We start from the raw sequence: 12057 nt of genomic DNA, 5'->3' as shown, positions 1-12057 counted from the left end.
GCCTGTGGTGCCAGCAACACCGTGAATCCACTTAAGGAAGAGGCTCCAGGGGAGCGGGGGGAGGGCGGCAGATGGAGGTGGTTTCCACTCCCTCTTCAGTAAAAATCACCTTTGGTTGGGAAGAGGAGGCAGATGCAACCATAGGTCATCCTAGTGGCCCGAGGAGGTCCCTGAACCCAGTGCCAGGACAGTGAACTCTAGCCTCAGCCTCTTTCCTTCAGTGAAGCTGGGTGACTCTGAGCGGCTCTCTGAGCCTCTGGCTTCTTCCTCTGAAAATGGTAACATAACAGAAGTCTCCCACCAGCCAGTCTCCCAGCTGGTCTTAGAGAGCAGTGAATAAATAGGACTGCTGCGAAAGCATGTTTGTACCTTCACACGTGCAGCCCTTGCCGTGCCCCACGAGTTATCCCGGTCTTAAAGCTCAGCCGGGTGTCAGATCCCGGGCTGCGCACTTAGGTGCTGCCCTGCGTCTTGAATATGCACTTGGACACTTGGCCACCTCTTGCCCGAGAAAGGGTGGGTTGAAGCAAGACCATCTGCTGCCTGACAGATGGGGGTTCTGGTTGGCTTGGGGACAGAGGGCTACACTTGTCAGAGGAGGCACAGGACCCCAGAAGGTACGATTCTGTGGAAGCAGTTGTGATGGCTGAAGGAACCAGGCAACTCACAGACTGGCCCCTTTCCTTCCTCCACTCACCTGGGGCCGGAGTGCACCCACCCACAACCCAGCACAGACACCCCGGCATTCTTTCAGGGGCCCCTTGGACCCTGATTCTCTCCCCTTCCTCTATTTGCCAGGCCATCTGCATCTCTAACTCTTGGCAAGTTCCTGGTGTGGCAGGAGGTACAGAGACACTGACCAACTGCACGCGGGCACCGGTAGGAGGGAGGGTTCTGCCGTCTTGGCACAGAACTCTAAAGAGAGAAAGCAGGTTATTTCAAATCACTGCATCTACTGCTCTTTCTAGTGTTCTTTTCATGTGGGCGACTTCCTCCTATTGTCCCTGCGAGTCCCTCAACTGCCTGAGTGTTTCCCAATGTCCTTCCTGGAGGCACCATTTACCCTTTTGTGTTTGCAGCAACCACCGACCCCTCATGCGCACGCTCTATTTCTGCTGTTAAAATAATTCCTGTGAAGACAGTGAAAAGCTCTCCAGGCCTAGTACTCCCTCCAGGTACCTCTCCTTGGGTTGGTTTCTTCTTTTAATTGTTAGCAGATCATGCATGGTGTTTCTTCTTTCCTTCTAACAAAGACTGGAGGCTTAATCCTTGCATGCTTAGGAGCCATTCCCTCTCACTGCCTCGGTTGGTTTCCTTTCTTCGTGTGTGTGTGTGTGTGTGTGTGTGTACATGTGTGTGTACGTGTGTGTGTGCGTGTGTGTACGTGTGTGTGTGCGTGTGTGTACGTGTGTGTGTGTGTGTGTGTGTGTGTGTGTGTGTGAGTCCAGAGACAAACTGACAGCTACCTTGTGCCCCGTCCCCTTCTTAGGAGAAGGGTCACCCAGAGGCTAAGCATTTACTCTGTGCAGGTCTGAGGTACATGGACTTCTTAGGCTCTCCCAGTACTTTATTTAGAACTCCAGTCTCCCGGAGAATTCATGTGGCCGCACAGGGACCCTCTGCATTGGGCTGAACTTGGAAAAGAGGCTTCGCTTCTCTCCGCCTGGCACAGGCCTGGGAATGAGGTGGATGTCTGAGCCCCCATCCTGTCCACTGCCCACCTTAAACTTGACCTCATAATCCCAGGCTTGACGATTTTAGGTCAGCGATCCCAGCTGTGCTGTGGAATTCAGTTCAGCTCGGCCGCACAGAAAGAAGCGTGAGCACGTGCGCCTGCTAGGGCTGTGCTCTGCGTTGGCGGCGCCTCCCGGGCCGACTCTCGGAGGGTGAGCAGCCAGCTCTTTTGAAGCCTGTTTTGAAACCCTTCTCAGTGCGATTCTGAAAGATGACCCAGGCCTGTTATTAGGCCATTGTCACCTGCGGAGAGGTCGGGACCCAGTGACGGCTCGGCTGGGTGCCGCGCACACTGTTCAGGGAAGGCTTTAGCATTCCTGGTCCTTTCCTTTGGTGTGAATTTTCTTCATTAAGTTGGAATGCGAGGCTCTCTCACCCCTGGTCTTTCTGCCCAGGCAGCAGATCCTGTCTCATCTTTTCAGGGTCCTGACTTGCTGATGCAGGTTTTCTTTTCCTTTTCCCACCAGAGAAGTGATTCTCTGCAGAAAACCACTGAATTCCTGATGTGCCTAGAGCTTTTCTAAGACGGATGGTCTGGAAACTTGAGAAATCTTTCATAAACTCTGAGCCTTACTAATTGGCCAGACATCTCACCAACCTACACTTCATTTAATAAAAGAAATAAACCCGCTTTCATTTTGAAAGTCTTCAGCTGATATTGTAACTCATACATATACTCCATTTCCCCCTAACCTCATGATGGGTGGTAAACCTCTGAAAATGGGGTTCATTCCTCCCCACTACCCACAAATTAATTTTCATTGACCATAAGATTGTGCGGCTGTGCCCAGGTTCATCTCATCCCCCAGCTGTAACAAGTTGCTTGCTGACTGTTGCTTAATCCTCTAGGAGCTTTGCATTCAGTCCTCCCTTTTGGATCTTTCCTTTTCAGACATGGATCCTACAAAAGTCTGCACTGGGAAGGGAGCCGTGACTCTCCGGGCCTCATCCTCCTACAGGGACACCCCGAGCAGTAGCCCTGTGAGCCCTCAGGAAAGCCCACAATACGAAAGCAAACCAGGTGAGCCACCTCTGCAACTGGGGGCAGGTATTCAAGTCACGTGAGAAGGGCACAGATTCATCAGCTGCTTCCTGATTCTCCCAGGGGCCCCTGGGTCACTCAGCTTTTTGTCCCATCTGCGATACATGGTGATCAATGCCCTGAACTGACAGGGCCTTCTTGCTTCTGGCAGAGGCACAGCAGCAACCACCACTTTATTTTAGCTTTTGACTGGACAGGTGGGCAGATACCCTATCTCAGAGCTGGGGTCTCTGCTGACTGCACTGGTGAGGACAGAGAGGCTTGGGGGCCTGAGGGGGGGCAGTGGAGAGATGGGCTAGTGGTTAGGTGTCTCTGAGGGCTTGGCTGTGCCTGGCCAGGCAGGGCTGGGGCTGAGAGGAAGCCAGAGGGCACTGAGAAGTGCAGGCGGCTGACCGACCTGGCTCCCAGGAGAGCAGAGGTGGGGCAGGGGGCAGGCTTGGCGGGGGGTGACCTGGCAGCTCAGGGAGCAGGAGCAAAAGAGCAGGTCTCAGACCAGTGCAGACTAGGAGCTACAGAGACGAAAAAGCCATATGAAGCCCAGCTCCCCACACGACCCGCCACTCGGAAAGCCTGGGTGTCTAGGTTTAGACCTGGGACGTCGGGAGCTGGTAGATTGTGTTCAGCCCCTTCACCTATTGGCTGTGCGAGTCCGGGGATATAGTTAGCCTCTCACGGCTGGTAATCTCATCTGCACTGCCTCCCGCATCCTTGTGAGGATGCAAGTGCGGGAGGTGTTTTGCACCACACCTGGTGGCATAGAATGGGCTGCATTTGTTGCAGCAGGAGAGTCAGACATGGGCCCCTCATCCACTACCTTGGTAGTGCTTTCATGCCTTGGATAAGTCACACCTTTGAACACATGTGAAACCTGAGGGACTTGGGCAAGATGGCTTACAAGCCATTCTAGTTCTAAATGCTCGGTAACGTTGGGAAGACCTGATTATTTTGGCCGCTTTGGAGAGGGCTCTCTGCAACCCAAGGGTCCTGGGAGTTGGGAAACTCTGATGTTGAGGTCCCACAGGAACCGTCAGGATTGGGCGGGACGGCCCTCTCCACTCTGTGGCAGTGCGCGGTCCTCACACTTGCGTTGCATCAGAATCACCTGGATAAAAACACAGGTTCCTGGGCCCCCGTCAGAGCTTTAGAATTCCTGATTCCCACCTGAAGGGCTGGGTGCTGACCCAGGTTCTGCATTTCTGACGTTCCCAGGTCATGCTGATGCTGCTGTCCGAGGACCCCATTTGAGAGCTACTATAGGGGATGGGAGTTTCTTAAAGGAAGGAAATGAAGGGAAAAAAGGAATTGGGGTGATGATGACCCCCTTGGGACCAGAGAAGAAAGGAAGGGGGGCATGAAAACTCTTTGGCACAGTGGGGAGCAGTGTGTGGTGATAGAAGGGAATTAGACAAGATGGGGGTGGTCAGTGCCCAGCATCCTGGGAGCAGGTGCCAAGGCAGATGCCCGAGGGCGAGGCCAGGCTGGAGTGTGAGCTTCTTCTCCCTTGACTAAGGGAAAACGTGAGTGGCCTCCAGCACTAAAACTCAAAAGTAGCTTCTTGGCCCTCGATTCCTGAATTTACACCTGACTCTTGCTCCACTGCTGTTTGCCATTCTCGTCTCCAGGAAAGGTGGGGCCAGGAAGTGAAGGCAAAATAATTTCTTCCTAAAACAAGTCTAATCCAGTCTCTTCAGGCCTAATTGGGAAAATCCAGCTCCCAAGCTGGAGGACGTTAGGGCAAGAGTGAATCCCAAGTGATGGTTAAAGAGGAAAACCCTCCTCCCCTCCAATGGCCCAATAAAAAACGGGTCACCCCCTGGCCCTTTCTCCGGTGGTGAGCGGTGAAAGGAAGGAGGAGCCTTGAGCTCCCCCTGGTGGTTATAGTGTGGCACTATCAGAATGCAAATGCTACTCTTTTTTTTTTTTTAATTGATTGATTTTAGAGAAAGAAGGGTAGGGGAGTGAGGAGAGAGAGAGAGATCGATTTGTTGTTCCGCTTATTTATGTATTCATTAGTTGATTCTTATATGTACCTTGGCAGGGAATCAAACCCTCAACCTTGGCATATCAGGATGACACTTGAGCCAACTGAGCTACCCACCCAGGGCCACACTGTCAGTAGGCTTTCACTACAGGACTGTGCAGTTATTTGAGTCACTTTAGGAAACTCTCTCTAGTTCCCAAATAATTCTATGTCTTATAAATTTATAACAGCTAATTTGGGTGATAAAAGATCATGTTTTAAAATGCAAAAACTCTGAAGAATTAGGGGATAGCTATCAGTCATTCACACTTCACAGTAAATTAATCTTAGTAGATTATTTTCATCCTCATAAATTGAGATCACTGAATCCAAATTATTCATTCAGCCATTCACTTATCATCTCTGTGTCAGACACTAAGCGAGTCGCTGGGAATTGTGATGAGAAGGGGGGAGAAGGGAGGAAAAGGGAGAATAATTCTGGGTGCATTAGGTGAGGACAGAAGGCAGTTTGTTGTAATAGGAGAGCCAGGTGTGGGCCCCTGATCCACTACCTGCGTTCTGACCGTGGTTAAGTCACACATTTTAAGCACATCTGAAGTATGAGGGACTGGGTGACATGGTTTCCAAGCCATTCTAGTCCCAAAATGCTCTGTGGCCTGACAAGTTTTGAAACTGCCTGACACAAACTGATTTCCATTCACTGGACAAATTCAAGATTGTGTACTAGAGCAGTTTGAGTGGGAAGGAATAAGTTTGCTTTAAGTAGGGGTGGCGGGGAGCCCCGTACTGGTTAAGAGCTGGAACGAGTTAATACTGGGGGTGAGGTTAAAAGGATGTGACTCTAGAGATAGGACCTTCAGGAGTGGGGATCTCGTCGCTGTACTCTGCTGCTCCTTGACCAGCATCCTGGCTCCCTCGTCCTCCTCTCATCCCTGCCTACTCCCTCCCTCTGGGCCTCCGGATGACAACTTGTTGGCCCACACCAGTCTGAAGTCCTGTCCTGGGCCTGGGGGACACTGGGCCGGGACCTGCCTCATGAAAACAGTCTTGAACAATATTTGCAGGAAGCCATGCCCAGCCTGGACTGGAAGCCCCACCAAGTGTGCGGTAATGAGTGGCTCTTGCCAAGGATTGGGCATGCTTTCTACTCCCAATGCCAGATAGTGTCCAGCTCCCTCCCTGATCACTAGGCCAGCATATGTCCCCCAGCTGCTGTGTCTACCCCTCCCCCTACCTTGCTACCTGCCTTTGCCACCTTCTTCCATTCCTACAGGTCTCCAAGTTGCTGATCATTGACCTAGACTGGAAGCTCCAGTCCCCCACACTGCCCAGCACCTGCATCTGATTTCTTTCCCTACATGGGCCTTTGACACCCACATTTCAGAGATACCCCCTATTTCCAGTCCTTGCTCCAACTCTCTCATGCTGGGCTTGTCCTTGAATCATAGAGCTCTCCGAGGCTCAGCTCTGCCTCTTACCGTCTTTGTGATATGGGCAAATCACTCAGCCTTAGAGAGCTTCAGTTTCTCATTTACAAAATAGGAATGATCGTAATAGAGTTGTTGGGATTCAATGAGCTCTTTCATATCAACACTTAACACAGTGCCAGGCATGTAACCATTCTAATTACTGCAGACAGGAGGCCCTTCAAAGAGGCTCAGTAATTTCAGTTAGAGGCCATGAGGGCCTGGGCCTGGCGTGGTGGCAGCAGGAATGAAGAGCAGCGGCCAAGGGTGAGTGGATTCGGAAGAGTGAAAGGGCAGGGCTCAGTGCCGTGTGTGTAAGGAGCACGGAGGGGTAAAGCGCAGTGCGGACAGGAGAATAACCGGCACTCATGCAGATGGTGGGTTTATGCAGAAGGTGAAGGGCTGTTGAATTCCTTTGTTAGACATCTTGAATTGTTTTGGCAAGGAAAGAACTTCTAGGAGGAAATTTGGAGTCAAAGTATGGATGTGGGGGCCACCTGATCACATGAACATGGGGAGGTGGAGATGCTGGGGGTCAGGGACAGATGGAGCCTTTGGGGTTCCCCAGTTCAAACCCACAGTCCAGACTCCTGCTCTCAAGTGGAAGCTGGACTCTGGGTCCCTGACCATGGCTTCCCAACCAACCTCCTAATCTCAGAACATGGGCCTTGGTTTTTGAATCAGAACCACAAAGGTTACTGGGTGAGGCATCACCTTATCCCTGCTTCCTGATGCCATTGCCTGGCAGTCTCAGTGTCGGCCCTGTGGTTCAGAGTGACCCACCACATCCCAGGTCAGGGCGTTTTTACTCAAGAGGAGACAGGGAGCCTGAACTGGTGATGGGTGTGATACGCTTCCTGTCTGGTAGCCTGAAGACCATCAATCCCTGCATTTTGACTCACAAGCCAAAAGCCAGGTCAGATCTTACATGTTGCTCATTCTGTGCCAGTTGGCTCCACTCCTGCCCGGTTCTTGAGAAACAAGTCAGCTTTGGACATGAAGATTCTTGGACCTGCAATCAGCTCATTTCCTCTAGTTTGAGCCTCGCATTTGCTCTCCAGAAATGGCAGGAGCAGAAAGGTGTCATGAGAAAATTAACTTGGAAGCAGTTAAAGGCACTTCCTGCCCTTGTTACTGCAGAGCCCTTTTTATGAGCACATGTGTGAGAATCAGGGCTGAGAGATGGCGGGAAATTCCCCAAAAGAGAACACCCTCACTCTGATACCAACTCCAAGTTCAGGGATTCCCAAAACCATCCTCAGAGTTGATCATTTGCTAGAAGGACTCAAAGAGCTCATTGAAAGCTGTTCTGCTCATGGTTATGGTTTCTTTCAGATTAAAATCAGCCAGGAGAAGCAGAGTTTCCAATGTCCTCTCCTGTGGAGTCAGGACGTGCCGGGAGCCGGTCCATCCTTGCTGTTTCAAGGGACCTGGCATATATGGCATACGGTTCTTAATATGTTTGCTCACCTTCTTGGCGCTGTGTTTTAACCAAGGTCACCTCTCCGAGAAAGGTTGAATCCCCAGGTAGGGATTTTCCCCTGAAGTTAGGGAGGGAATAAAACCCCTCAACTAAGTGCCAGGCGGGTAATTAATCACTTTAACTATGAACAATCATGCTTAAGCTATATAATCTTTACTCCCTGGAAAGGAGATAAGAAACGCCCTAACCTTTGGAATAGAGATTGATAGGATTGGAATCAACTGGTATAAATACAGATGCAACAAGACAACAACAGACAGAATTCAGAAGACAGAAAGACACAGAACTTAGAACACAGGGCTTGGAAGACAGAACTAAGAAGAGAGAACCTACAGACAGAACCTACACAGAACCTACAGACAGAAGAACTTCGTTGGAGAGAGCATGGCAAAAGACCCTGGACAGAAACTGGCCTCAGAACCTAGAGACAGAACCTAGCGAGACCAGAACTTGGCTGGAGATCCTGGCTAGGCTGCTGATCAACTGAACGCTGTCTCCGTGTCATTCCTTCTTCGCCGACTCCGTCTACACCTTTGGGAACCCCTGGACCTGCTGGGGTTGGACCCCGGCAAGGACGTGCAGTTCCTGGCCTTGAGGTGTACACTATGCTCAGATATGCCAACCAGGAAGTGCACCTGAGCCACGTGTCCACAGAGTTGTTGGTTTCTTAAAAATATATTTTTATTAATTTCAGAGAGGAAGGGAGAGGGAGAGAGAGAAAGAAACATCAATGATCAGAGAGAATCATTAAACGACTGCCTCCTGCATGCCCCCTACTGAGGATCAAGCCTGCAACCCAGGCATGTGCCCTGACCCAGGATGGAACCATGACCTCCTGGTTCATAGGCTGACTGACGCTCAGCCACAGAGCCACACTGGCTGGGCATGTCCAGAGTTTTTGTTGAGACTTCCTTACATTGGCTTTCTCACTGCCCATGTGCTGATACCCTCAATCACGTTATTGGTGTGGCACACAGACACTCCTATCAGGATGACCTTCCAGGGGTTTAGAGAATAACTCCCAGAAGTCAGAGGGCAGAGCCAGATGTCTTTTTGAGTAAGGTTAAGTTCATTACCACATAACATAAGTAAAAAATAAACATAAAGAGCTTAAAACACTCGTAGAGCCACTTTAACACATCTCATCTGTTAGACACTCTACAGAATGTGTCAATTCTCTCAGAGAAAGCTATCCTAAGATTCCAAGAAGAACTGATCAGTAAAACAATGTAGAACAGATCAAAATGAAATGAGCACAGAAAGAGATACAAAAAAATGTCAGGGGGCTGTGGTCTCAGGCCAGAAAAGATTGTCTGTGAAAGACAGATGGAGGAAGAGATAAGGCAAAATAAATATTACTTTCTTCTTGTGGGAAGGCTCGGGTTTCTTCCGAGCTGTAGAGCCTACCTAGGACCCAGCTTTCCAACATTTATTGAAGGAAGCATTCTGATAATCTCCTCACATCAAAGTTAATAGCTGATGGTTATGTGTATAAGATTTCACATGCTATACTCGGGCACATAATGGTCATACTGCCACCCGCCTTCAAGGTTCAGAAGACTGGGTAACGGATGAAGGGTGACAAAACTGCAGAAACACAGCTGTCCTATAAAGGATGAGGGGGGAGGACTGCTCAGAGAGGTCCTGGGACCCACAGGGAAAGGGGAACCGTTTTAATGACTTGGAATTAGAAGAAAAAGTGGGTTGAGCCCCAAGAATATTATGTTCTTGACACTATTTATCAAATGGCAGATGTTAGCAACTCTAATTTACCTCTATGTCTGGGCAGATTTTTTTCCCCTTATGTTTTGGATTCCTAGTTTACTGAGCTCATACTTATGCCAGACATTTCCCTTTGATCCTCATGACTCAAAAGAGGTAGATAATGTCTCTTTCACAAATGAGGCTAAGTCATTTGCTGTGGGATGTGCAGTTAGCGAGATAGTCAGGACTCAAACCTGGCAGTCTGGTGCCAACACGGGAGTCCCTTTAGGATGCCCAGACCTGCGGCAGCACAGACTCTTCTCTGTTTTCCACGACATAATGTTGGCCAATGTCACCTGAGTAGAACCAACCCAACCGAGAACCAAAGAAGGTGCAAAATAAGGTGCCCTACATCCATGCAGAAAGCTCACATCCTTTAAGGAAAAGCCCCTCACTCAGAGCCTATTGATATTTTAGTGTATTTGTAAATCTAATAAACTTGATAGAATGATTGACAAAGGTAGACCAGAAATAATGTAGAAAGGAGGGTGGGACAGTACAAGTGACAGGTGCCAGGGAGTAGGGAGAGTCATTGTCACAGTGTGTCACCTGGTGTTTCAGGATCTGTTTGATGTGAGGGCCAGGGTTCTGGATGGAGGCAACAGAGAGGGTTGAAAATGATCACGTTGAGGATTCTTCACATACCTGACCTCTGGAGCTCCAGCAACCCTGCGAGTAAGGATTATGGTTTATAGATGACGAGAGTGAAGTTTCGAGTGATTGACAGCTGGCCCTTGGTCACACAAGCTAATACATTGCAATAATGTGAATAAAATTCAAGTCCTATAAATTTCCCAACTTCTGTGGTTGGGAAGAGAAGACAAATACCTGTGATTTGTCCATAAGGGAGGGGCAGAAATGCAACAGACAACTTACTAAAGGAATATACAACTGAAATCTGTAAAAACTCTGACCAGATTGAGGGTGGGGGGAGGGGGGAATAAACAAACAAAAATAGACATAGTTAGTTTTCCAGAACAAGGATGTTTTTAAGTATTCCTTATAACAGTGGTTCTCAAAGTGTAGGTTATGGACCATCAGCCTTGGCCTCCCTTGGGAACATGTTAAAAATGCAGATTTTTGGACTGACCTCCCATCATGAGTCAGAGGCTCTGGGGGGCAGAGCACAGCAGTCTGTCCTCTGTGATTCTGATGCCGCTCTGACACCTCGTGGCTCCCCCACCTCCCTGAAATGTAGGCTCTGCTTTGTGGCCCATGTGGGGTTGCTGACTATCCTGCGGATGGTGGGCGGAGCGCCTACTTCATTCTGGAGACCTGGGCTGACTGCTTGGTCGTCGCCTGGCTGTGACTTTGGGCAAGTCAGTTGGCCTTTCTATTTCCTCGTCCATGAAGTAAAGACTCGTGTGCACTAACATACTAAATAGGAGCAAAAGTGACAGTGTCTGGCAGAAAAATGTTCAATAAATGTGTGTAAATCTCAACTTGACATCTGGAAAGCCCATCTCTAGTCCTTGAGGGACACAATGAGATGGAGCCTTGGGCTGGGAGAACTGCTGTGTTGTTCCCTCTTATCTCTGTACAGAGTCAGACAAGAGCAGGCGCCCAGGGAGAAGAAGGAAGCTGAGGGGTTGGCAAATATCCCCATAGGCCAGATGTGGCCGTGCCTATTTTTGTTCAGCCTGTGAACTACGAATGATTTTTCTATTTTTAAACGGTGGAAAGAAGATCAAAACAGTATTATATGCCGCTTGGAAATTACATGAAATTCAAATTTGTGTCCGTAAATAAAGGTGTATTAGAATGTGGCCACACTGGCTCATATGCATATCATCCATGTCTGCTCTTGTTTTGCAACAGAAGAGTTGAGTAGTCGTCACTGAGACCATATGGCCCGCCGAGCCTAAAACATCTCCTGTGTGGCCTGTTACAGAAAAAGCTTGCCGACCACTGGGCTAGATGGAGGATAGAGAAGAGAGGCGAGAGATGATGCAGAAGATGATTAGAGTAGACATTTACTGAGCTCTGCCAGGTGTGGGCTAAGCATTTCTCATGCATTGTATCATTTAATTCTTAAAACAACACTTATGAAGCAGGCATATCATTATCCCCATTCTTCAGATGGAGAAACTGAGGCTTATCACTTGCCCAGGGACACAGAGCCCACAGGTGGTAGAGTCAAGATTTGAATTGAGGTCCAGCTGCCTTTCCAGCCGAGCTCATGAATGTTGTGCCCTGTTGCCCCGTGGCATTAAGTGGGTCAAGTTAGAGGTTTAGGGCAGTGATGGCGAACCTGTGACACGCGTGTTAGGTGACACGTGAACTCATTTTTTTGGTTGATTTTTCTTTGTTAAATGACATTTAAATATATAAAATAAATATCAAAAATATAAGTCTTTGTTTTACTATGGTTGCAAATATCAAAAAATTTCTATATGTAACACGACACCAGAGTTAAGTTAGGTTTTTTCAAAATGCTGACACGCCGAGCTCAAAAGGTTCGCCATCACTGGTTTAGGGTCTCAGATGTGCTGGGCAATGACTGGGAGGGCAGTATAGTAGCCGGCTGGAGGGAGACAAGGGTGCCTTGCAGTGCAGTGAAAACTCAGAAAGGGTGATTAGATTTTAA

General features: G+C 49.0%; 1 protein-coding gene across 50 annotated transcripts in view; it reads left to right on the top strand.

The window, feature by feature from the left end:
• Positions 1–12057, top strand: part of SORBS1 (sorbin and SH3 domain containing 1) — a 214959-nt gene that overhangs the window by 108371 nt on the left and 94531 nt on the right. For 24 of the 50 annotated variants that reach the window (XM_059660855.1, XM_059660862.1, XM_059660858.1 and 21 more), the window contains exons 5-6: positions 1080–1175; positions 2627–2755. In XM_059660855.1, the coding sequence (XP_059516838.1) occupies positions 1080–1175; positions 2627–2755 (225 nt within the window). Of the gene's footprint in view, positions 1–796; positions 933–1079; positions 1176–2626; positions 2756–12057 lie in introns of those variants that run through there. The other 26 variants (XM_059660866.1, XM_059660863.1, XM_059660865.1 and 23 more) reach the window with 6 other exon arrangements.

The sequence above is a fragment of the Myotis daubentonii genome, chromosome 13 (genome assembly GCF_963259705.1).
Source record: "Myotis daubentonii chromosome 13, mMyoDau2.1, whole genome shotgun sequence".
Lineage (NCBI taxonomy): Eukaryota > Metazoa > Chordata > Mammalia > Chiroptera > Vespertilionidae > Myotis > Myotis daubentonii.
This window is presented reverse-complemented; position numbering and strand designations above follow the sequence as displayed.